Raw genomic sequence first — 25,952 nt, 5'->3', positions numbered from 1 at the left:
GAGAGAGAGAGAGTGAGAGAGAGAGAGAGAGAGAGAGACTGAGAGAGAGAGAGAGAGAGAGAGAGAGAGAGAGAGAGATTGAAATAAATTAAAGAGTAGGAATGATAGTGGGGGCAGTCTATTGGAGGAGATTGGTTGGAATGGTATTGCTTAAACAAGTAGAGAGATCCCTTAATAAGTAACTAAGTAAGGACACTTTATCATATGAGACAAGAGTGAAGGAGGAGGAAGGTAGTGGCAGAAGGCATTTTAGTGATAGGAGAAAGAGTTTGTGGTGGATGTCCCCAATTTTTTCTGTAAAATATGATGGAAGGTTCTTACCTTGGAGTGGGGGTAGGAGGAGCTATGGGACTTTTGAGTAGAGATGAAGAGATTTGGAAGAGCTGCTCTAGCCATTGAGATAGTAAGCTAATAAGGGAAGTATGGGAGGATTGCTTAGCATCATTAAGGACCCAGGAACATTGTTGAATTCAAAATTTTAACCTGTTATCAGTTTCTATTTTATAGGTAAATTATTCCATTCACATTTTAATTTTCCTTTTTCCTATTTTCCTCACTATCCTCAATCTATTCCTATCACTTATCTTAATAAATATTCCTATCTTATCTTAATAAATATTCCTATCACTTATCTTAATAAACATTTGACTCACTTGAAAAGTAGAGAGAAATGACCATTAAAGTAAACATGGGTTTAGTATATAAACTTATTTGTAAAATCTTAAGATGAGTGATGGACAGGTCTAAGCAGTAACATAGAGAAGAGAGAAGTATCAAGAGATCAACTAAGCAAATATTTGAGGACCACAAAGAGAAAAAAAAAAGTGTTGGGAAGAACTGTAAACATTATTCTAACAAATTTTTAACCATTGAGAATATTGGAACCACAACACTTAAGACACTAACATTACAGACCCATATGTTTTTATGATGGACTAGAAATGGCACTAAAGAAAATATAAATGGGAAATGCATCCAGATTGAATCAAGGGTATATGAAAAAGAACCATGTTGGAAGAGAAAAATGTGTTGATGGGGAACGGGGGAATAATTTAGTACCTCTGATAAAAATGCAACAGGGAATTGACATGCACCTATGAAATTACCGTATTTCACCACATAATCATTGTACTTTTTTCCAGTTCAAAAACTGGTTTGTAACCTTTAATTGCATAATCGTCCTATGGTATAATTCTGTTCGACAGGCCTCTTAAAAGGTAAACAGAGCAGCAGTGTATTTACCAGTGGTATATGGATACACATTTATCTCTCACATATTGCAAGCCTCTCATTGTCAGTATTCGGTTTTTATGTATATTCACTAGTATTCCATGTATCCTAGTCTTGCACCAAAGACAGTTTAGTAATAAATGATTTCTTTTTTTTAAGCAATTGGGGTTAAGTAACTTGCTCAAGGTTATCCGGCCAATTATTTCTGGGTGTGGTGCTGAGTGTCTGAGCCCGGGATTCGAAGTAATAAATGATTTTTAAGTAAGACTGGCACAAATTTTTTTTTCAGCTTAACGTGATGGTCCCACCCACCCTTTTTTTTTTTTTTTTTGCAAAAATTGGTACAGAATCTGCAACTTATGTGGTGAAATATGGTAAGTGGCCTTAGTACCACCTCATTAAACATATGATCAAAGGATATCTTTCAAGCCTGCTGTGTGCCAGGCACACATAGGTGCTGGGTATTCAGGTAAAAAGAATGAAATACTCCACAAACTTTAAAAAATGTACATGCTTCCAATGGTTACGTAAAAAATTGTTCAAAATCACTAATAATTAGATATGTAAAAACAACCCTTTGGTAATATACTTTACATCCTTCAATTTTTGTTTTCTATATTCTTTGTATCCCTAAAGCTTAACACAATTTCTGGCTCATAGTCAAGTGTGCACTTAATAAATGCTTGTTAGTTGATTGAAAAGATTTGAAAAATCTATTGTTGGAGACATTAGGGGAAGTCAGGACCACTAATTCATTGTTGGTAGAACTGTTCAACCATTCTGAAAATTAATTTAGTCCTAATCATATTGTTAGAAAGCTTGTACTTTGAGTCTTTGCTGGGAAGTTACAGTAACAACAAAACATATCAATTAAGAATACTCACGCACATGTATAACTTAAGCTAGCACAAGAAAGTTAATTCATATTCAATTCAAATTATCAGTGATTTACCATGTACAAGGCACTGTGCTAGGTCGTGAGGGAACAAAGATTTAACAGGCTCTGCTTTTAGGAACCTTACAATCTAATAGAGAATGTGAAATATATCCAAGTAATTGAATGCAAATGAAAAGTTCAATCAACAATGGTAGGAGAAATTTGAGGACCATGATCATTGTTAGGTAGAGGGAACAGAGGATAAATTAGGAAGACTTTATGGAAGAGGTTGACTCTTTGAGTTTAGACTTGAAGGTGGAACTTAAATAGGCTCCAGGCAAACATTCTCAGCTCTGTCGAGCTCTGTCGATTGACCAGAGCAGAATTTGTTGATTTGATTGAGTCATTGGGCTGTGTAGTAGTCTAGTTAGGTTAAAAAGTAGAATATATGAAAGATTTTAAGTAGGAAAAATCAGGAAAAATAGGCTTTTATTGGATGTTTTGAATAGGGAGAGTAATATCAGAGGAGTGTGCTAAGAAAATTACTTAGCTTTTTAGTGTGAAGGATTTTGAAAAGGGAATAGACTGAAGGTAATTAGTTAACTACCATTTATTAAGCACTTTTTAATGACCAAGGCTTTGGGAGTGCCCAAACCAAAGTTTAGCAGACTGTAAACTTACCATCTAGGCATTTAGCATATACACTTACAAGTACACATAAATATAACATTAACGGAGATGTGTGTGAGATATTAGCAGCTGGAACAGGAATCTTGAAAGGCTATACTTAAAAGATAGTGTTTGAGATTAGTTTTGAAAGAGAAAAATTCTTTTTTTTTTCTTTTTCTTTTTTATTTTTTTGGAGGGGGGCAGTCAGGGCAATTGGGGTCAAGTGATTTGCCCAAGGTCACAGAACTAGTAAGTGTTAAGTGTCTGAGGTCAGATTTGAACTCAAGACCTCCTGACTCTAGGACTGGTGCTCTATTCACTGCACCACCTAACTGCCCCTGAAAGAGACAAATTCTAAAAGACAGATGGAAATGAGAAGGTCCTGTATAGGGAACAAATAGGACGACAGTTTTGTTGTACTGTGAGAGGGCATGTTGCTACTTAGTAGTATTAGATTCTTTATAATTGTATGGACTATAAGCATGCCAATGCTGTCCATGGGGTTTTCTTGGCAAAAATACTGGAGTAGTTTGCCATTTCCTTCTCCAGTAGATTAAGGCATACAGAAGTTAAGTGGTTTGCCCATTGTCACATAGCTAGTAAGTGTCTGAGGCCATATTTGAACTTAGGTCTTCCTGACTCCAGGCCCAGCTCTCCATCCAGTGAGCCACCTAGTTGCCAAGAGGGCATGAAAGGAAAGTAATGTAAAAGAAACCTAGGGAAGTGGGGTTGGATACAAGTGATAAAGGACCTTAAAGGCCACATAGAAGTGTTTATATTTGATCTTAGAGGGAATGGAAAACCGCTGTAATGTATTGTGAAGGGGAGTGAGTTGGTCAGAACTGTGCCTTAGGAATATTACATAGGAGTGGAAGATGGATTGGAAAGAGTAAAGACTTGAGGTGGTGAGACCACTTAGGAAACTTTTATATGTAATCTAGGTGTGATGTGATAAGAACCTGGACTAGGACGGTGTGGCAAGAGTAGAGAGAAGGGGGTGAGTGGGAGAGAGAAGGTATTGTGGAGGTAAAGTTAACAAGACTTAGTACCCGTGTTTCCCCGATAATAAGACCTATCCCGAAAATAAGCCCTCCCCTTACTGTGTAAGATTCCTCTAAAATAAGCCCTCCCCTGAAAATAAGCCCTATTGAGATTGCTACTGTAGTGAAGGTGATCCCCTGCGCTACACGCTACATTACGGTATCCTCTGTATGCACCGTCCCCCCGCCCAGTGAAACGCACGCCGCGCTCCGAGCTGCATCCAATCAGAGCTGCAGCAGTGAGCACCTCATCCTGTTCTTCCCCAGTGATTTGCTTATTGAATAAAGGTACATTTTTTTGTTCACATTTACCTGTTTGTTAAAACTGCTGTCAATGTTCATTAAAATAAGCCCTCCCCTGAAAATAAGCCCTCTGGTGTTTTTCTGTCCCAAAAAAAAAAATAAGACAGTGTCTTATTATCGGGGAAACATGGTAGTTGATGGGCTTGAGTAAGGAAGAATGAGATAAACTGTATGGTTTCAAACTTGGGTGACTGGAAGCATGGTGATAACTTTGACAGTAATAGGGAAGTTTAGAAGAGGGAAGGTTTACTGCTGTGGTTGCAATTAAGATTAGAGAACATAAATTTGTAGTGGCTAATTAATGTGGCTTCATAATTTCCTCCAACTCCCTTTCAGCATCATGTAAATAGAAGTGAAGGAGGTGGATGGTGGGAATAATCTAGGGCTGAGAACTTTTCAAGGAAAACTGACCAGTAGCTATTCCACCCTGGGCAAATAGTTTTCTGAATTTCAGTCTTCTCATCTGTAAAATGAGGGACTTGATCTTGATCATCTCTAATGTCCTTCCCAGATCTAAATCAATGGTCCTCTGCATTCAATTTGGCTATATTGGAGGTACTAACAGAACATTCTGATATGTATAGTAGGCCCTTAAAGATATTGGGCTAAAGGTCTAGGGAGACAAGTTTGAATGAAGATTAAATTTGCCTGCAATCTATCCACAAAGAGTTAATAACTGAAGGCAAAGGAGTGTAAAGGAAGAAGAGGAAAATTCGAAGAGACCAAAAAATATACTAAATTTTGTTTGTATTTTCCAAAAGGTCTCATTTTACAAACTAAAAAAAAAATAGCTGCTATTGAAAAAAGTTTTTATTGCTAAAAAAAAAAGGTGTCTTAGGATGATCTTGGTTATATGATCAGTAACTTTATGTTCTGTAATAACCATATATCCAAGATTACAGCAGGGTATGTATGTATGGTATTCTTGATGCCTACAAGTATCCAGCATTGCAGCAAATCTCCCAGCAAACATATATTACATAAGAGGGAAATGTTAATGTCCTGAAGTTAAATGAGGTTAGAATGGTTACTGATGTAGAGATAATGGAGTGTAAAATTATAGTAATCTGAAAAAAGACATTATATTGTAATTTGTCTAATCCAGTCTACTTATTTTATTCCCAAGGAAACTGAGTTCCAGAGAAATTACTTGCTCTGAGTCACACAACTAAGAAATGTCAGAACTACAGTTTGGGCCCAATTTTTAGGATTTTGTCTTGTTCTATTTCTGTTACACCACAGTATTTTAATGTTTCTGAAAAGTTATAGGATATTGCTATTAAAAAAAAGATGAAAAATTTACTGAAAGTGAAGAAATAATTTAGATTAAAAGGAGGCGGCTTTGATTTAGTAATTCATTTTGAAAAAAGTCATCTTTTATATAGAGGGTGTCCTTAAAAGTCTTAGTGCAGTTTTAGGCTGTTAGCACTAGGGGTTATGTGGCACATTTTGTGCTCTTTGTGTGAAAAATGGAAAGATAGCTTTTTTTTTTTCATCATCAGAACTTTGTACAAAAAATTTCTGTAAAATGACCCTTGGGCTAATTATAAAATTCACAGTGCAGCATAGTAACTGATCATTATAATAACCATGAATCATCCCAAAATGTGTTTAATATAACTGTTTACTAATATATTTCAGTAAGAATTTTATTTAAAAGGATTGAAACAAATGATTTTCAGATGTTTAACAGTTGACTCGGTTAGCTAGAAAAATCAATTTGGTCCTTGCAACAACCCTGTCACGTAGATACTATTATTATCCTCATTTTACACATTGGGAAACTAATATAAACTGGGGTTAAGTAACTTGCCCAGGGTCACACAGCTAGTAAGTGTCTGAGAAAAGAGTTGAATTCATGATGGTCTATGTATGGCGCTACCTAGCTCTCTCATTTAATACATATTTCTTGAGTTGCATCAGATTTTCAGGCCACTTTTCATTAGATTGTTTGTAAAATATTGTGGGATAAACATAGTAGCCACTTAATAATGCTTGTTGATTAATAAGAGGTCTAGCTTGTGTTATGGGTTAGATCACAAAATATTTGTTCATTTCATTTTAAAACTAATAAATCTTTAGAAATTATTACTTCAGGGAAACCTTGAACAAAAGCTTTATGCGATGACTATTTTTCACTTTCCGGGATTTAAAACTACTTTGTAGCACTATGTTCTCTTCATGTTTATACCTTAGGTGATCTGTATTGCCCTATATGTTGTCCACATAGGCAGTATCTTTGCTACCTTGATGTGTACCAGAAACAGAAGTAAAAATACTATTTTATATTGTTTTAGTTTTAAAAAGATCTTCACATCCATTCTTAATTGATTTTTAAAATTTGTTTATGAAATTAGATTTTATCTTACTAGATTTATCAAGTATATACATGCACACACATGCATATAAACATACATACATATAAAAATACATACACACAGACAGTAGATATTCATCCATTGACCTTTCCCATCCTACACAACCCTTTTCAACTTATTTATCCTAGTCTCTGCTAATTATCTCTGCTAATGTTAGGGATGTACTTAGATATTGAATTTTCACTTAGATATTATGTCAACAGTTTTTCCCTGCCCTCCTCATAGCATAATTCTCCTTTATTCCAGGGAGACCAGTCCACTCAAGACCCCAGCTCCTTAATTATGAGGTTAATAATTAAGTTCTTCAGTTCTGAAGGATCTTTTTTTTCCCTTTCAAATATCCTCTTCTTAGGGCCATCACTTGATAGACTGACTACTCACACCTTCTGTATAGTGGAATATTGAAACTAATAGGACTTAGTAAAATAAATTTCCTCTACTTCTTGAAACTCTCTGTCCTTTTAGTGCTTTGCCTAAATCCTAAAGTCTTAGGTTATCTTACCCCTTAGAACAGCTGGTAAATTTATACTATCTTACCTCAAACAGATTGTTCACAGAGTTCTTCAATGTCATTGTCCTTTCACTGGAATTATGCATTCTTTCTACCTTGGTGTTCCTATGCATAAATAAGGTTTTTTTTTCCTATTAGAATTAATCTGTTGTCTCAAGTTCCATTTACATGGCCACCTTTATATTTCACATCATTGTGAGTAGCAATCTTAATCCTAATTAAGCAAATTAATTCACTATAAATACCCCGTTTTATAGAGAATTTTTAAAGTTTAGCCTATTTTGCTAAAAATAGTTTCTTTCTAGTCTTCTAGTTGACCTTTTGACAAAGGATTTGCTTTCAGAAATATAACCTTGTTATATTTGTGGTTACCAGGGAAAAGTTTTAAAATGTTTTATCCCTTTCTGTCAGAATTGTTCCTTTTATTTAAACTGACATTTTCAGCTCAGAGAGAAGCACTTGGCTCATGACATCTCCTTGATGCATTTGTGTTGTTCATTTTTGACAGGTTCTACTTCCCATCATGGCTATCACACAGTTCCGGTTGTTTAAAGTTTGTACCTGCCTAGCCACAGTGCTGTCATTCATTAAGAGGTTAATATGCAGGTAAATGGAAGTTTTTATATCATTTCAGCTATTTTGCTCTTTATAGTTTGAATAATAGTGTTTTTTAATTGTTGTCCAGTCAAATTATGATTGTGCCAAATACCTTATTAATATTCACTTGGAATGCAATTCTTTAGAACAAGTGATATTTTCATATTGATACTAGTTTCCTAGAATTTTACTTCCTTTCTCTTTGGTATACTTACTAAACCGAGACTATGTCATCTGCTGCAAGAAACTCTTAAATGGCAGGATAACTACACAGCAGAATATGTTCAACTAGTTTTTCTCCATCTTTCTGTTATTTCTTTATGAAAAAAAAAAAACCTGTTTCCTAGGTATACAATTTAAATACATTTAAGTTTAAAGACAAAACAATAAACTTTTGTGTTGCCACTGATTTCTCAACCTGTGTTCCTTGAGAACCCAAGGGATAGATAGTCTCCCCCACCAGTCCTCAAGACTGGTGGTCAGATAAAGTAAGTAACCAAGCTGAAAGGAAAAGAAATGTATTAACACTTTAAGGAAGACCACTTATGCTGATAACAGTATCAGCTTCTTAAGATAAAGATTGGGATTCTGTAACTTTTTAGCCCCCTTAGAGTACACAGTCAATCAGCAGCATTCTGTAGTAATTTAGGATAAATAAAGCATTTGATACATAAAGGATGTGTAAAAGAAAGGGGAATCATTGAAAGAAGAGAAGGGGAAATGTTTGGAATGCAATTTAGATGGATTCATTATCAAATGAGAAAACATTTCCTCTACAAGGAAAGAAAAAGAGAGATGACCAAATATTCTTACAATTCTTAAACAAAGTTTGTTTCATTTAAGATAGTATTGTTGAGGTAGCCATTAAGAGAAAGCTACAGGTTCTCTTAACTAAGAGCAGAACTAATTTTACATTTTAATAGTGAATTAGATCATCAGCTTTACTGTCCTTTTATAGTTGTATATATATTTTATTTCTCCTGCACAGCCTATTATAGACTTGCTAAAATCAATTGTATACTGTTAAGAGTAACCAAGAATGATATAGATGTACTTTAAGTATAAGCATCATTGAATCATAGCATCTGAGCCTGGGTAAAAACCCATCCAACCTGTACTTGAACAGTAGTCTAGTCCCTTCTGTAATGCCCTTGATGAGGTCAGCTAGCCTCCCCTTAAAGAGAGCTGAGCCAATAGTATGTTAAATTGAATCAAACTTTTTCTTAAAAGTTTTTTTTTCAATTTATGTATCAAGATTAAAATAGTCTAAAAAATATTTTACCAAAATTCTATTCAGGGAAAATAGAGAATTGCTATTATTAGTTTTCCTTTGTTGTATTTGTTAGTATTAAGAATCCCTTTTGTTTTATGGAATAGGTGGGTTTTAGATGATTTGTCTACAAACAGGTATAGCCAGTGATGAAAACTACTACTTTTTTAAGTAGCCCATTCCAGTTTTGCACCGTTCTGATTGTTAGGAAGATTTTCTTCACATCAGTCTAAATTGACCTCCCTGCAACTTCAACCCATTGCTCCTAGTTCTGCCTTTTCATATTAAGCAGAACAAGTCTAATCTCTTTTCTACCTGTCAGCCCTTCAAATGCTTGAAGACAGCTGTCATACTATCACGAAGTCTTTTCTTGAATTCCGTCAGCTTATTATCATATATGTTTGTATGGTCCAGATTTCTTACCCTCCTGTTCCTCCTCTTCTGGATGCTCTTCATTTTGTTGCCCTTTCTAAAACGTAATAACTAATAATGCAACCAACTGTAATAACTCCACGTGTGCTCTTAAAGTACTTTGTTCTGGAAATTATAGTTCTGTTAATACATCCTAAGACCAAGTTAGCTTGTCACCTTATTTACTCTAATTGAACTTGTAATCCATTGAAATTCCCAAATCTTTTACATAAACTGTTGTTGAATCAATTTTGAAATAACTATTACTTCAGAATTCTGATATTTTATAAGCAGATATATGGGATTTCCCTACTAGAATTTAAGTAGCAAATTAAGTAGTTAATTTTTTTTAATGTTACATTAGGGCTACTTTAAGTGAAGCGGCATGGCATATTAGATAGAAAGTTGACCTCAGTCTAAAGACTTATTAACAAGGTCTCTGACACATAATGACTCTGTTATAGTTAACAAGTCGCTTAACTTCTCAGTGTCCCAAGATAACTGTGTAAGACTGTATGTTGATGAAAGTAGTTGCCAGTCTCTATTGATAGAGAGACTTCCTCTCTGGAAATTCCTGATACTGATGAAATCACAATTGCTATTTTTTTAAGGCTGTTTTTATAGAAAACTCTTAACCTGAAGCAGAAACAACCCAAATTAATTCTATACGGTAGAGATGCTAATATTAATCTATAAAGGCATACTCATTTTCAATATAGTAGTACTTTTTGAAGTATTGAGGTTACCTTAGCAACAATTAGCCTCTGACTCTTTTGAATTGCTTCTTTCAAAACAGGACCCTATTTCTTTCCAATGATTATGTAGCATTTTATATCAGTATTTTATGAGAACTGAATTATATTTAAAGCATATACAAATTATTTTGTAGGGTTTTGTTTTCTTTTTTGCCTCATCTCTATATTTTAAGTAGAACTGTACAGTAGCATACTGAATTAAATAAAAAACTATATTTTCTAAAAGTTTTGTTTTATATTTATTACATCAAGTTTGAGGTATTTTAAGAAATGTTTTACCAAAAGTCTCTAGGGAAAGTATGTACATAGTTATTGGTTTTCCTTTATTGTATAGGATAAGGAATACCTTTTTTGTTGCAGGACATAGGGATACTAGACTATTGGTTTGTAAGCTGTTATGGGAATGTAGATTTTTAAGATCTTCCCTGCCCCTAGGTTAAGTGCACCTGGAGCTTGTGGTGGGAGGCTTGTTTTACAGGAGATACTTTGTGATTGGGCAGTGGGTCAAGAGGGTTGTTACATTCTCTGAGCCAGGAGAAGGCTATATAATCCCTTATGTGAGGCGTTGTTTTGGGGCTCACTTTGAGAAGTGTTGTGTGATTTAACCAGATGAGACCCTGGGCAGCCGTTGAGAGCCCCCTGGCTTTGAAAAACCCAGATGTTGCTGCTTCCCTCTCTGGTGACTGACTAGGTATGGATGTAATGGTTGGACAGTTGGAGGCCTGTCTGCTTGAAATGTTTCTGTTTGCTCATGATCTCTGTATACTCTGAAGTTTGGGGTGCTTTTTCCCCTGAACTAGGTAAATGATATGTTTGATTGATTAAAGCAAGATCATTAACCCATTTTGAGTTGCTTTCCTTTAGTAAAGCAGATCTAAGAACCTGTGTTGGCAGCCACCCTGGGAATGCTGGGGTGCTTGCTGCTACATAAGCAAATTTCAATGAAATGAATTCTCCCCTTCCTCCCCTCCCCATTCAGATAAACAAACCAACAATTTGGACTATTTGTGGAAAGTTATTTAGTTCTGAAGGTTAATTATCAGTGTTTGGGTTGCAAAAGCCTATTTTGTAGCACTCAAAATTTAGAAGCACTTTATAGACTTTGGGATTTTCCTTTTGCTATTGTTGTTTCTCATTTCTGAATCATAAGGATTCTTTTTCATCCTGGAGAATCTCCTGGCTTCTTCAATAGGATATAAGTGTTTTGAAGGCAGAGAAACTTTTTTTTTTGTTCTTGTATCTGTAGTGCTTAGCATATAAGTACTTAATAAGTGTTTGGTTTCATTGAATTTATATCAGCTCCAGCAACATAGCTACCATCTTTCTTTTATTTCCATAATTATATAGTAGCTTATATCAGTGGTGTCATACTCAGATATAAATGGATTCCTGCAAGCTGTATATTGACTTAGTAAACTGCAAATTAATAGTACCTGCTTTGTTGTATTCTTACTTTTTTTGTTAAATGTTTCCCAATTACATTTTAATTTGATTCAGGCTGTACTCAGGATTTGGGGCTATGAGTTTGATACCTCTGGCATATAACACAGCTAGCTAGGTTACAACAGCACTCTTTCTAGTATATGCCCATAGTTTAAGTTTTAATGTTATTTTCATTTTTGGGGGGAGAGGGCAGTTGGGGTTAAGTGACTTGTCCAAGGTCACACGGCTAGTTTTTGTGTTAAGTGTCTGAGGCCGGATTTGAACTCAGGAACTCCTGACTCCAGGGCCAGTGTTGTATTCACTGTGCCACCTAGCCACCTCCTAAGTGTATTTTTTAAATGAAAAAAATTCATTAATGTATTGAGGAGAAACATTTTATAAAGTTTATAGGAGAAGGAAAACATTGGTAAAAATTGTATTGCTCTTTTAATTAACAGGCTTTTTTTTTTGGCTTTATTTGGTTAGTAGTCAATAAATATTTATTAATGAGGATACAAATAAGAAAAACAGTCCCTGTCCTCAAGGAGCTTACAATCTAATAGAAGACAGTACACAAAAGGAAGCTGTAGGTGAAGTGGGGGATCACCAAAGCTTCCCAGCAGTATGTTTGTGGAATTGAAACCAAGCAGAGCAGCTGGTGGGAAACGAAGGTTTGGGAATTCTAAGCTCTCTGTAAAGGGAAGCTTTAGAGAGAACTTTTTTGTTTTGTTTTGTTCCAGTTAGAGAAGAGAGGCAACTAAGTAAGGATAGTGAGGAAGTGTTGAGTACCTTAGTTGAAGCAGTCTTCGTGATGATGAGATTTCTAATGATGATCTCATGTGGAACAGCATGATACTCCTGGAATGGAAACCAAACAGAGCATTGGTGGGAAATGAGAAGTCTTTTTTGTTGGCTTTTAGTACTACTAAAGTTTTTATTCCTTTGTTCATTGAGTGGATTTTTACTGAGTTTCTATGTGTAGTACACTGTGCTAGATGTTATGGGGCATATAAAGAGTATTATAAGTGGTTCCTTCTTTCACAGATCATTGTGTTGATAGCAGGAAGAATGTGAAAGCAAAAAAGACATAAAGTTGCTATAGTTTTAATGTGTATCAAAAATTTTGAAAAATTAAGTAAATGATCATTTTTGCATGAAAGAAAATATCTTTGGTTTGGATAACTTTCACAACTATCCTTCAAGTTGGTCAGAAAATGCTTTTAGTAAGATCCTCATCATACATAGAATAAATTTTTACATGAATATCATTCAGGAGATGAAAGCAAAAAGTTTTTCTATAATCCAAGGAATTAAATTCTTTTCTCCTGGGTCTTCTAAAATGTGATCAATAATTGGAAGAAAGCATACTGCTTTTTTCTTTAGTTTCAGGAAGGAACTGACAATTTAGTTTTCTCTTCCTTAACTATTAAAATCCAAAGTATGCTAGATACTTTGTTATACCATCACTCTCTTTTTCCATTATTTTTTTTAAATCTTCAAAATCATTTATTCATGTCTTTTCTTGATTTATTGATATGTTAAGTAGTAGCTATATTAAGAAGTAAGTTTGTCATTCTTCAGTTTTATCTTGCAAGTCTTTTTTTTTTTCCATCCAGTGATTAATATTGTTTGTTGTTTAGTAGTTTGGAAAGGAATTATTCATATTTTTATTTCAGGTCAGGCAGAGGACGGAAATTAAGTGGAGATCAAATAACTTTGCCAACCACAGTGGATTATTCACCAGTTCCTAAGCAGGTGACTTCTGCAAAGGGTTCACTTGATTTAACTAATTCTCATTTAAATAATTATTGTTGCATATAAATTTGATTTCTTTTTGTGGTTAACATGATGTTATTCAATTACATTTAGTCAGAAGTTGAAGACTGGAGCTCCTGGGATGAAGATGCACCCACAAGTATAAAGATTGAAGGAGGAAATGGAAATGGAACAGCACAACAAAATACAATGGAACAGTTGGAACCTGACTATTTTAAAGACATGGCACCAACTATAAGGAAAACACAGAAAGTATGTCTGTGGAACTCAGTGGAATTATTTGGAATTGATTAATTATATTTAAAAGAGTTTGTAATTGAAAATGTTTTCTTATTCTAATTAGAATTGTCTAACAAAGAAATCATAGAAAGCCCTTTCCTAATTAAGCTCTTGATGATGAATTTTTTTTGGTGGTGGTGGTGGTTGTTTTTCTCTAAAGCCCTGTCCCAGTGCCCCATTATGTTGTGGAGGCAACCTGTATTCTTGAAGGGTATGCTAATTAAGTTTAAGCTCTGGTAAGCCTTGTGCTAGAAAGGCTGTGAGTATGAGCCCTATGATGGGCTGTTGTCCCTTGTTGAAGGAGCAACCTACTTATGTTTTAGAGATGTTCATCACCAGGTTGTCTACAAGGTAATGATTTCTTTGGTTACAACTTACAAAAACCATCTAGCCAGTACTGATATTAGGTTAGTAATCACTGTTGAGTGAGAGAGTAATCACAATGAAAAATAAAAGGTTTTGTATTTGTAAAATGACAACTACCACAATAATAATAATTAATGTTCATATATTATGCACAAAACATAATTTTATTGCACAGGTACTAAACAATTATTATATCATTAATAATAATTATATCATTATATCAGATGTCATTATATCTGAACATCCCTGGGAGGTAAGTGCTAGTATTATCCCCATTTTACTGATAGGGAAATTGAGGCAAATAGAGGTTAAGTGACTTGCCTAGGGCCACACAACTAGTAAGTGTCTGAAGCTGGATTTGAACTCAGGTCTTCCTGACTCCAAGCCCAGTGCTCTATCCACTGTACCACCTACCTGCCTCTTTATATTTGTTGAAATAAATAAGCCATAATTATTTTCAACATTTCTGTATCAGGATTCACCTTTTAAATTTTGTTCTGTATAACTGTGTTTTCCATCACATTATAACACACAACTGACCTACTGTGAGCTACAATTGTGCTCTGAATTGTTTCTTAAATAGTAGTGTTAAATATGTGCTAAATCAGCCATTCTTATCCTATCCCTCTTAAGAAATAGAAGATATTTTAAAGAATTATTTTTGCACAGAATTTTTTTAAGTATATCCACTTTGGTGGGCATCTTCCATCAGCTGAATATTTATTAAACTTTTTCCTGGATGTTAATTTTATGTTTTTGGAAAGGATTAATTAAGTTCCAGAAATATGCAGTACTAATTAAGAGAATTACTCATTTGACAATATATGACCCAGCATGTTTGCATTTAAAGCAGAATGGTGGAGTGAGAGAATCTGTGATTATATATCCTGGTGTGGCCTTAGGAAAGCCACCTACCTTTTTGTGTTTCAGTATCCTCATTTGTAAAATGAGGGGCCTGGACTAGATGGTTTTTAAGATGCCTTGGAGTTCTAAACCCCGTGACCCTAAAAAGCAGCATAGACTCTTCCTACTATTTAATGAGACATTTGTGTAATTACTACTTGATACTTTTTGTATCTTTAAGTGACTATGTCCATATTGTGAATCAAAAATTACAGTGTTTTGTATAATTTATATGCTTTACAAGCTGATTTATTTACAATTCAACAAGTAAAAAAGTCCCAATTGTATTCAATGTTATCTTTCAGATTATTATAAAGAAAAGAGAACCATTAAATTTTGGCATCCCAGATGGTACTACAGGTTTCTCTAGTAGATTAGCAGCTACACAAGATATTCCTTTTATTCACCAATCTGTAAGTATTCTGGTAGAATTTTTTTTATGGGAAAAAAAGTAATTACTATGACTGTCTGTGAAGACAGTTACAGCAAGAGAAATTCTATGCCTGCCATAGACAAATTTGGCATTTGTATTCTTTCTAGCCTTTTATAAGAATATATTTTCATAAAATATTGAGGTCTTCGTTTATGCATACACATTAACAGTGGGAGGATACTGAATGTTATACTCAGAATTCTTTTCTTTAAATTAGTGGTGACTAATCAAAAGATTTTTCACTTAAAAAAGTGAAGGTATAAGTAAATTAAGTTTGCATCTTTTCAAAAGCTTTTTGATATGTAAGATATAGAATTTGTACTTTTATGCATGTTTTCAATTTTAGAGCCTCAAGTATTACAAGACATTAGAATGTATGAATATTCCTTTACATCAGTAAAGCATTATTCTATGGAATAATTGATAAATTTGAGCAATTTTAGGCTACTTCATATAAGAAAATCTAATTAGTTTTGTTCTGTTACTGCCCCAGACTAGGGAACTATTTGATAACATTTTAGAATATTCCATGTTATTCTAATTCATTATTTAGGCTTTCAGGTGTTTATGGTTGACTGTGCATCCCCATGCTCTCTCCTCAATCAGTGACTGTTTTACTGAGCTATGTGTAGTCTGAGCCTTTTAAAGTTATGATTAAATAAAGGAGGGATGGTACATGGTTACCTTGTTGATTTAATATATTTTTATTTTTGAGAGTCTTGGTAAGGGATGGAGTAGGATGAAGTAACCTAGGAAATAGTCAAAGAGAAGCTAAAGACTTTCAAAAACTTGTCTTCCTCACCCTCCATAAAATTACATTCCTTACCAATTAAATATTATTTTAGGTTAAGAAATTGTTCGTTCATTTTTGTTCAGTCATTTTCAGTTATATCTGAACCTTTGTGATGCTTTCTGGGATTTTCTTGGCAGTGATATTGGAGTGGTTTGCCATTTCCGTCTCCAGCTCATTTTCTAGATGAGGAAATTGAGGCAAACAGGGTTAAGTGACTTGCTTAGGGTCACACCGCTAGTAAGTGTCTGAGGCCAAATTTGAACTCAGGAAGATGACTCTTCCAGACTCCAGCCCCTTCTGTACCACCTAAGTGCTGCCAAAAGAGAATCTAGCAGGAACCTAGAGGCACTGAGGCCAGGCACGCCACTCACACAAGCCAAGGTTCTGGGAAAGATTGGTATCAGAGTAGAGAAATACCTGCCAGAGCCTGGGACAACAGGGGTCATCAGGCCTACACCAGCCCCATGGTGTTATCTGACTTGGTCTCTCATTGCCACCAATATCCAGAGCACTGCTCCTTTGTTCATTCATACATTAATGTGAATGATTATATTCATATAATCAGATCCTACATAATTCTGTATTCAGAGAATAGGACCTTAATTTTGTTGATGAGGAGAAAGGGTATATTCTCAAGGGCAGGATTAAGTGATGTAGACTGTGGACAGTCACAGTGGGTTTCTGGAGAGCATGGAAAGGATACAGAAGATGAAAAATGAAGTTAGAAAGGGAGATAGAGTATGAGAATGATCCTAACAGTTTCTAATATGCCACTAAAAATGACTTCTGATAGCCAGAGCAAGGTATTATGATGAGTTTAGAAGATTGTAAAATGTGTGCTTCACCAAATTTAATCATATTATCACCTAAGAGGCTGTTAGTCAAAGACCTTCTGGTATCCCTTTGGAGTAAAGACATAGAAACATGATGTACTCTACATTCTACTATCCATCTTCTATCTAGTGTCCAGCAAATGTCCTGTTTTATGGCACCCTTTCACAAATGCTGAAGGGTCTGCTGTAGCTGGAATTCTTCTTTCATTGTTTCATGATGTCCTCTCTTACCTAACAGTTGTTATGAAGAAAGGACTTTTCACTGGTATGTAAAAGTGAGTTGCAAGTACTAACTTTTTTTCCCTCTGGTAAAAGGAAATAAAGGGAAATCATTTACTAGTAACTGTTAGGTTTTCAGGGTCTGTCTTATAACTGATCTAGTTTTAAGTCTAAAATAATATCATAGTGCTTGACCTAAATGGAGTAAAGACAAGGAAGTTGAAGCAATCGATAATATCAAATTATATATTTGTACATAGCATGGCTCTAGTTTAAAAAGGCTGTTGGCCACTGTTCCATATAATAAACCACTAATTATATGTTGCCTTGAGGCATTCTTATGTTCCACAGAAGTGTTTTGGAACCCCATGTATTATCACTGATTTTTATAGTTTTTTTTCTTTCTATCATCTTCTTATAATTACTTGCTTTTTTTCTTCTTTACTATAGCCTGAATTAGGTGATTTGGATACCTGGCAGGAGAATACAAATGCATGGGAAGAAGAAGAAGATGCAACCTGGCAGGCAGAGGAAGTCTTGAGGTAAAGAACATTACTACCACTTGGCATAAAAAGTACATGAAGGGGAATCATATGAAAAGACCTGAAGAGAGGCCTGGAGAAACCCAATCATGGAGGGCTTTAAATTCTAGACTACAGGTTTTATATTTTATTCTAAAGGAAAAAGGGAGCCTCTGAAGATTTTTAAGCAGGAGAGTTGACATGGTCAGATTTGTGTTTTAGGACTTTGCATTTGGCAGCTGTCTTGGTTTGTTTTGAGAAGGAAGAGACTAGAGTCAAAGAAACTAATTAGAAATTATTGCACTGGGCCTTGCAAAAGGGGCTGAGGTCTTAAACTATGAGAGTGGTTGCATGAGTGGGAATAAGGGCATGGATGTGAGATTTTATGATGGTAGAATTGAATAGCCTTGGCAATTTATTGATTCAGAAAAGGATGAAATTTCAGATATGTATGACTAGAAGGAGGATGATAGTTTCCTCTTAGGTCACTATCTTTGGGATATCTTTTACTCTTTCCTTTCCTTCATCTTTCATATTTAGTCAGTTACCAAATCCTATTACTTCTCCTTCCCAAACATCCATTATATCTATCTGCTTCTCTCTCTTCCCATTGCTACCACTCTAGTCACAAGGCCTTTTAACAATTCAATCATACTATTGCAATATCTTGTTTGTAGAACTTACTACATCTATTTCCTGTCCTTTCCAAGTATAGGATCAGAGGTCTAGAGCTGAAAGGGATCTTAAAGACCCTGTAGTCTAACCCCTTCATTTTATAGATGAGAAAACTGAGACCTAGAAAATTTGACTTGCCTGAAATCACAGAGGTAGTAAGAATCAGAGGCAGAATTTGAACATAAAGTCCCTTCTGTTCCAGAGTCAGTGCCCCTTCCATTCTACCACATGGCTTCACACATCTTTTGTATTACTCTCTTTTTTTTTCTTTTTTCCAAATGCTTTATTAACTTCTGATTTACATCATTCATTTCCGCCAGATTTTGAGTTACAAATTTTCTCCCCGTTTTTCCCCTACCCACCCCCCCAAAATAGCAGTCCCACAGGATATCCCCTCCTCCAATCTTCTCTCTCCCATATTTTCTCCAGTACCCTTTCGACTTTTCCAGTGGATCTCTATGCCCCAGTGCCTGTATATCTTATTTCCCAATTACATGTAAAATATTATTGATAATAGTGTGTATATATATACATATACACACACACACATACATATTTAATTTTAAAACTTTGAATTCCAGATTCATTCCCTTCCTCCCTTGTCACCCACACTTACTGGGAAGATAAGCAGTTCAGTTTAGGATGTACATGTGTGGCTAATGCAAAACAGTAACATAGTGGATATATTGTAAAAGACTGACTATATTTCCCTCCCTCCTATCCCACCTCCCACTTGTTCTATTCTCTACTTTGATCCTGTCCCTTTTCAAAAGTGGGTGCTTCCAACTTCCCTCCCCGCCAGCCTGCCCTCCCTTCTGTCACCCCTCTCTCATCCCCTTCCCCCCCCTACTCTCCTGTAGGGTGAGATACCCTACTTAGTATGTATTTCATTCTCTCCTCAAGCCAAATTCAATGGGAATAAGGTTGGCCCTTTCCCTTTTGCCTTCCTATTCTTCCCCTCCATTGTAGCCATTTCCCCTTGCCTCTTCTGTATGAGATAGTTTACCCCATTCTGTCTCTCCCCATCTCCTCTCATTATATTCCTCTCTCACCTCTTAATTTCACCTTTTAAGTATCATCCCTTCCTGTTAAATTGGTCCTGTGCTCTCTATCTATGTATACCTGTAAACATGTATACACACATTCACATATGTATTCATATGCCCATATACCCTCATATATATATTTCTATTCCCTTCAACTACTGAGAAAAGTTTCATAAGTTACAATTATTGTTTTTCTATGTAGGAATGTTAATAGTTCAACTTTGATAAGTTCCTTATGATTTCTTTTCCCTGTTTACCTTCTCTTGCTTCTTGTATCTGAATGTCAAATTTTCTGTTCAACTCTGGTTTTTTCAGCAAGAATGCTTGAAAGTCCTCTATTCCACTGAATGACCATATTTTCCCCTGAAACATGATACCCAGTTTTGCTGGGTAGGTGACTCTTGGTTTTAATGCCAGCTCCTTTGACCTCTGGAATATCATATTCCAAGCCCTTCGATCCCTCAGTGTAGAAGCTGCCAGATCCTGGGTTATCCTGATTGTGTTTCCACAATATTCAAATTATTTCTTCCTGGTTGCTTGTAATATTCTCTCCTTAATCTGGGAATTCCAGAACCTGGCTATAATATTCCTAGGAGTTTTCTTTTTGGGGTCTTTTTCAGGAGGTGATCGGTGGATTTTTTCAACCTCTATTTTGCCTTCTGATTCTAAAACATCAGGGCAGTTTTCTTTGAGAACTTCCTGGATTATGATTTCTAGGTTCTTACTTTGATCATGGCTTTCAGGTAGTCCAATAATTTTTAAATTATCTCTCCTGGATCTATTTTCCAGGTCAGTGGTTTTTCCCATGAGATATTTCACATTGCCTTCTATTCTTTCATTTGTTTGGATCTGTTTAACAGCATCTTGATTTCTCATAAAGTCACTTGCTTCCATTTGCTCCAGTCTAATTCTTGAAGCCATGATTCTCCTCATTGAGCTTTTGAGATTCTTTTTCCATCCGGCCAATTCGACTTTTTAAGGCATTCTCCTCCTCATTGCCTTTTTGAGCCTCTTTTGCCATTTGAGTCAGTCTGTTTTTTAAGGTATTATTTTCCTCAGTCAGGCTGTTGACTCTCATTTCATAATTTTCTTGCATTGTTCTCATTTCTCTTCCCAATTTTTCCTCCACTTCTTTTATCTGCTTCTTAAGGTTCTCTATGGCTTGTAACAAGCTCATATTTTCCTTTGAAGCTTTTGGTGCAGGAGTTCTGACTTCACTGTCTTCCTCCTGTTCCATGCTTTGCTCCTTTTTGTCCCCAAAATAGGAGTGTAACGTTGGAATCTTCTGTCTGCTTTGTTTCCTTTGCCTGGTCATCGCCCCTCAGTCACTTGACTCCTGGGCTTTTTGCCACAGTAGGCCTCTGCCAGCAGACAGGGGAGCTTTCGTCTCAAACACTGGGGTTTTCTCAGTTGCCAGAGGTATTAGATGAATACCCTCTCTGAGGTCTCCACATACTCTGGCAAGCTGGACATACGCCCCAGGACCTCTACCCTAGACTGCAATCCAGATCTAAGCAGGTTAAAACAAGAGCAATTACTCCTCAGACTGGTGCTTGGTCCCCCTACACTCTGCAGGCCAGGAGCTGAAGCTGCCATGTGATGCTGGCTGGCTGTGCCGGGGCCTCAGTGGCTTCTTGCCCCAGGGGCAAAACCCATGCACTCCCACTTACTAGTCCCAAAGTCCAGACTGCACTGACCTCTCACTTTGTCCTTCACATCTGTGTGTTGATAAATCTGGAAACGGGCACAGCTGCTGCTGATTTAGCTTCCCTCCGGCTGGTCAAGCCCGCCCTGGGGCTAAAGCCTCTGTGTGGGGCTGGGCTTGGCTCCCACAGTGCTGCACTAGCCAATTCCTGCCGGCCTGCTAGGTTAGCTTCTTTGTGTCATTTTGTGGGTTTTGCAGCTCCAAAGTTTGTTTAGAGTCCCCTTTTTACATGGATTGGGGAAGGTGGAAGTAGGAGCAGCAGGGACATCCTGCTTCTACTCTGCCATCTTAGCTCTCTACTCTCTTTTAACATTAACTATCCCTTGCAACTTCACATCATCTGGATATGTAAAAAGGATACCACCTATATTATTATGTAAATAACTGATAAAACTATCAAACTAGGACTAAGGACAGCTCTTGCGGTCCTTCCCCTTCAAGTTTATATTAAGCTATTATTCACTACTCTTAAGATTCTTAGTCTCAGTCTAAATTGTCCTTTCTGCTAACTGGTATCTTTCCATCTTATCATGAGAAGGTTGTGATGTGAATTGCCTTGCCAGAATTCTGGTAGATGATGTCTAAAGCATTTTACCACTCTATCTGAAACCCTGTCAAAAAGGAAATAGTCTCATATAACTTGTTCTTAATGAAGCCATTCCAGCTGTTATTGATCACCATATCCTTTCCAACTACTCACAAACCATCCACTTTTGCAAGAATTGAAACCTGTCTTGCTGGCCCATAGTTTCTAGACTCTTCATTTTTCCAAGATGTCACTCTCTTCTCTTTACCAAAAAAAATATTGAATGCTTTGCTTTTCTCCAGTTCTACAATACTACTTCTGTTTTCTACAGGGTTGGACTAGGTGGTCTCTGTAGTCCTTTCTGACTCTGAGAGTTCTCTCATAGCCAGAAAAAGTAATTTCCCCATAATAGACTTTCCCATACTTTCCTTTAATAAAGGTTCATTGGATTGAACCTGAATTATAGTATTTAGTAAGAAGAGAGAGATGCTTTGGAAATCTTTCAGCCCAATAGAAGGGTGAGTAGTTATTAAAGTCATTATTGCTATTTATTGAAATAGAGAAGTGAGAGGAGATGGAAAGAGATTGGGAAAGGAGGAGATGAGGAAAGTTAATAAGTTTTGTAGGTAGATGTTCTAATCTGGCAAGATATCACTGCCATTAGATATTTTGATGAACTCTCCAGAAATATTAAAGCCCTTTTTTTTTGCATTTAGAAATAATATTTCTGGTTTTATTTTCAAATTTCAAAATTTGTTTTTGAAATAAATATTTATTATGGAAGCATAAAGGTTTTGCAATTGTAGAAAGAAAATGATAGGTTTAATTTTATTTTTAAGAACTTCTTTATTCTAAACTTAATTTAACAAATTAGATCAGCATTTTCGTATACAAAGTGTAACAGAAAAAACAGTCCATGAAACTGTGATTCTGTCATATACAACTTATTTTTCCTTTAAGAATATAATAAATTCAAAATAATATACGTTATAGAAATTTATTTTGAACCTTAGTCAGAATTCCTGAACAACTAAAGGATTGCCTTTGTTGATTAGGAGTGTCATCCCACAGTACCAAATAAAAATTAAAACTAATTTATTTAGCCAGCAGAGGGAGCCATATAACAGCTGAAACTACTGTTGTGTATCCTTAAGGATTTAGTCCTTGGATATAAAGATTATTCTTTTTCTTTTTAAGTGCACTATTTTAAAAAATTATACATGTTAATAACACCAAGAATTATCGATATTTAGTCAGAACATGGAAGATTACATTTTAATTCAGAGAAAATAATTTGCATATGTAAACTGAAAATTTTATATTAGATACATCATGTAAGAGGATGACACATTTAATTTTTGCTTCATGTTATTTATTTTTAACCTTTGGATATTATCCTCACATTATATGTGATTTAAATCATCCTGAAGACAAAAACCTGAGGAGTTTTACAATTTCAGTTAAGGGTAACCCTAATGAGACTTTTACATATGGTTATGAATGTATTCTAAGTGTAGAAGCATTGTCACATTGAATATAGCTAATTCAAATCCTCCCCTTCCTCCTCAATTTCCCAATATAGTTTTTAGGTTCTTCTGTTAATCATTCAGTAAGTATTTTTAAAGCTACTACTCTGTGACAAGAGAACATAAGGGCATTGCCAATTAACAGATGATGTTTAGGTAAACAATGCTACAAGCTCTGAGCCAGAGAGTGATAATGATTTGAGTTGTGATATGCCTCTGCCAGCTCAGAGGGACCTTTGTAAGTTATAAAAGTATGTTTCAGCCTCCTAAGACCTTCTGGTGAGCATTAGATAGGAAGAGGAATACTATCTTTGGGTCCCAAAGGATGGAAGCCATTCATAATATAACCCTGCTTGCACAGACAAAAACATTTAATTCAACAGATATTAATTACTTGCTATGGCTTTTGGTGCCAATAACACTTTTATTTATTGCAATTAACTGATATTGAGCTCACTGAGCTTAGAACCAGGAATACTTGAGTTCAAGTCCCCCTTCAGACACACACTGTGACCTTGAACAAGGCACTTAACCCCTCAATGTTCTAGACAACTTTGTAAGACTATAAGTTTCAGTGAAGGTTCTAACCTGCATTGTTAGAGGGAATTTCTCACCCAGGAGTTCCCTATAGGAATAGGTCTACCTAACCCCTATGCCTATCCTTTAGTTCATAATCTAGTTATCTCTTAGTTCTGATGGTGATTATTCAGTTTGCAAATATAACTTTACCTTATATTTCCCTTGGTTACCCCCTTTTGGGGGCTGGGGTTTTTTTTGTCCTTAATCTTTTTCTATATTAGTAACAATATCAAGGATGTCTTGAATACATATATAGATCATTCTCATATTTTATACAGATGAGAATAGTAAGTAGATGAGTCAGAGGCTACTTACTTATGTTTTCCCAATCACCTTCTTTTGGTAGTAATATTGTCCATACACTTTAAAATCTCTTCTTCCTCCTCCCTCCTTTTCTCCTTTTCCTTTTTTTCTCCTCCTCCTTTCTCCACTATCCCTTTCAGAGAACCTTGAGAATCAAATTTCAGCACCCTTAACATTGTTCCTCCTACATGGATTTCCTTTGTGTGTACTTTCTCTGATCAGATTATGTTGCTGTTTTCATCTTCTTTAGTGTCTCTCAGTCAGCTAGCATTTATTAAGTGCCCCCCCCCATGTGCCAGGTACCATGCTAAATGTTGGTGATACAAAGGAAAGCAGTCATCTTTTATCCTTTTCCCTATTAAATCTTAAATTCTCTGGGATAAATACCTCTAGGTCCTTCAATCCCCATATGGCATGGTTTTTAATCCCCTCTCCATCTTGATTGCCTTCCTTTGAACATGCTATCTTTAAGTTGGTTAGTTTCCTTCCTAAAATAATGCATCCAGGATTGAATACAATACTTCAGGTATAGTCTCACCAGGTCAGGATACAGAGAAAGTACAATATCATTAAACCCTTTCTGGACATTTTATTTCTATTGATTCAACCTAAGATCACAACATATTTGTTGCTGTGACACCTGGTATAATTGGTAACCAGTAATACTCAGGAAACAATTTCTCATCCACACACACTGTCACTGACTGATTATATGTTGAGCAAATCACTTAAGTACCATGCCTCAGTTTCCCTGTCTGTAAAGTGCAGATTAATATCACACTCCTACACGAATGTTATAAAGATAAAACTAAGATGATATGAAGGTTAAAATGGGATGATGGATGTGAAACATTGCATTATCTAGGCCTATAATTTATCAGCTTTTTTTTGTTATTAGGGATAAAGATGTTTCCCCTCGAGGAATGCTTATAGCTTTAGGGATATGTCATTTTTGAAATATGAGAAAATACATGTTTGTTTGTTTTTTCAATTTTAGACAGCAGAAAATAGCTGACAGAGAAAAGAGAGCAGCAGAACAACAAAGGAAGAAAATGGAAAAAGAAGCACAACGACTAATGAAGAAAGAACAGAACAAAATTGGTGTGAAACTGTCATAACAGATGTTTGACATTTCCATTTGAAGGATTTTGAGCTCCACATTATGAGCATCATTTGTATGAGTTTAAAAGTATTTTTAGAATACAAACAAGCTGCTTGATTTTGATGTGTTCATCAGGCCTTCCTGGATACCAGGATTCTCCCATCGCCACTTGAACTGCTAGTAGATGGGACTTAAACAAAATGAAAAGACTTATAAGACATTATTTTTCTTCAGTATCTTCCAAACATATGAGAAAGTTGATTGCTGCAGAGAAATTATTACAAATGGGATATACCAGTAACTCTTCAAGTTCATATTTCTAGCTTGGAAAAATTGGGTGTAAATAATTTTCTGGTGGGAGAACCTGCTCTGCTGTCTATTATGCTTTCATTCAATGTGTGTAAAAAATGAAATAAACAATTTTAAAGAATACTTTGTCTACATGGTTACTTATCCTGAATCACATGTTTTACAATGTGGCATATACATGTTTCCTCTGATTTGGAGTGGTATGGTTAATGTCAAAATTTCATAGAGCATTAAGAGATGTGAGAATTTTAATTTTGTTGAAGAAAAGCCATTGAATGCTTAGTTTTCTTTCTAGATTGTCATATAGAGTTTCTGCATCAAAGATTTTTGGTAGAAAGTGTTGTAATACATAGCTGATACATGTAATATGTAGCTAAATTTTTCTGTACCTCAGTTTCCTTATTTCTAAAATGAGTGTGTTAGACTATATAATTTTAGAGTTTCCTGCAAAGCTATAACATTTTTCAATTTTACCAAATTTATATTGCATGTGTAGCATATGGACAAATAACAAGTCAGCTGCAGTTGTGGCAGGCATTTTTACATTTGACATATATTTCAATAAATCTCTAGTAGAATTTCTGTTTAGGGTTTT

General features: G+C 35.5%; 1 protein-coding gene across 1 annotated transcript in view; it reads left to right on the top strand.

Annotated features, from left to right (window-relative positions):
- Positions 1-25,480, top strand: part of EBAG9 (estrogen receptor binding site associated antigen 9) — a 32,806-nt gene extending 7,326 nt beyond the window's left edge. Inside the window, exons 2-7 of the mRNA XM_069081348.1 lie at positions 7,517-7,614; positions 13,140-13,218; positions 13,333-13,491; positions 15,093-15,200; positions 17,516-17,607; positions 24,944-25,480. Of these exons, the coding sequence (XP_068937449.1) occupies positions 7,532-7,614; positions 13,140-13,218; positions 13,333-13,491; positions 15,093-15,200; positions 17,516-17,607; positions 24,944-25,064 (642 nt within the window). The 5' untranslated portion in view covers positions 7,517-7,531 and the 3' untranslated portion in view covers positions 25,065-25,480. The remainder of the gene's footprint in view (positions 1-7,516; positions 7,615-13,139; positions 13,219-13,332; positions 13,492-15,092; positions 15,201-17,515; positions 17,608-24,943) is intronic.
- Positions 25,481-25,952: the final 472 nt, after the last annotated feature.

Source organism: Petaurus breviceps, unplaced genomic scaffold (genome assembly GCF_028583685.1).
Source record: "Petaurus breviceps papuanus isolate PSGF00001 unplaced genomic scaffold, PetGlider_PUasm1.0 98, whole genome shotgun sequence".
NCBI classification, from domain to species: Eukaryota; Metazoa; Chordata; class Mammalia; order Diprotodontia; family Petauridae; genus Petaurus; species Petaurus breviceps.
The sequence above is the reverse complement of the archived record's forward strand: the minus strand, read 5'-3'. Positions and strand labels throughout refer to the sequence as shown.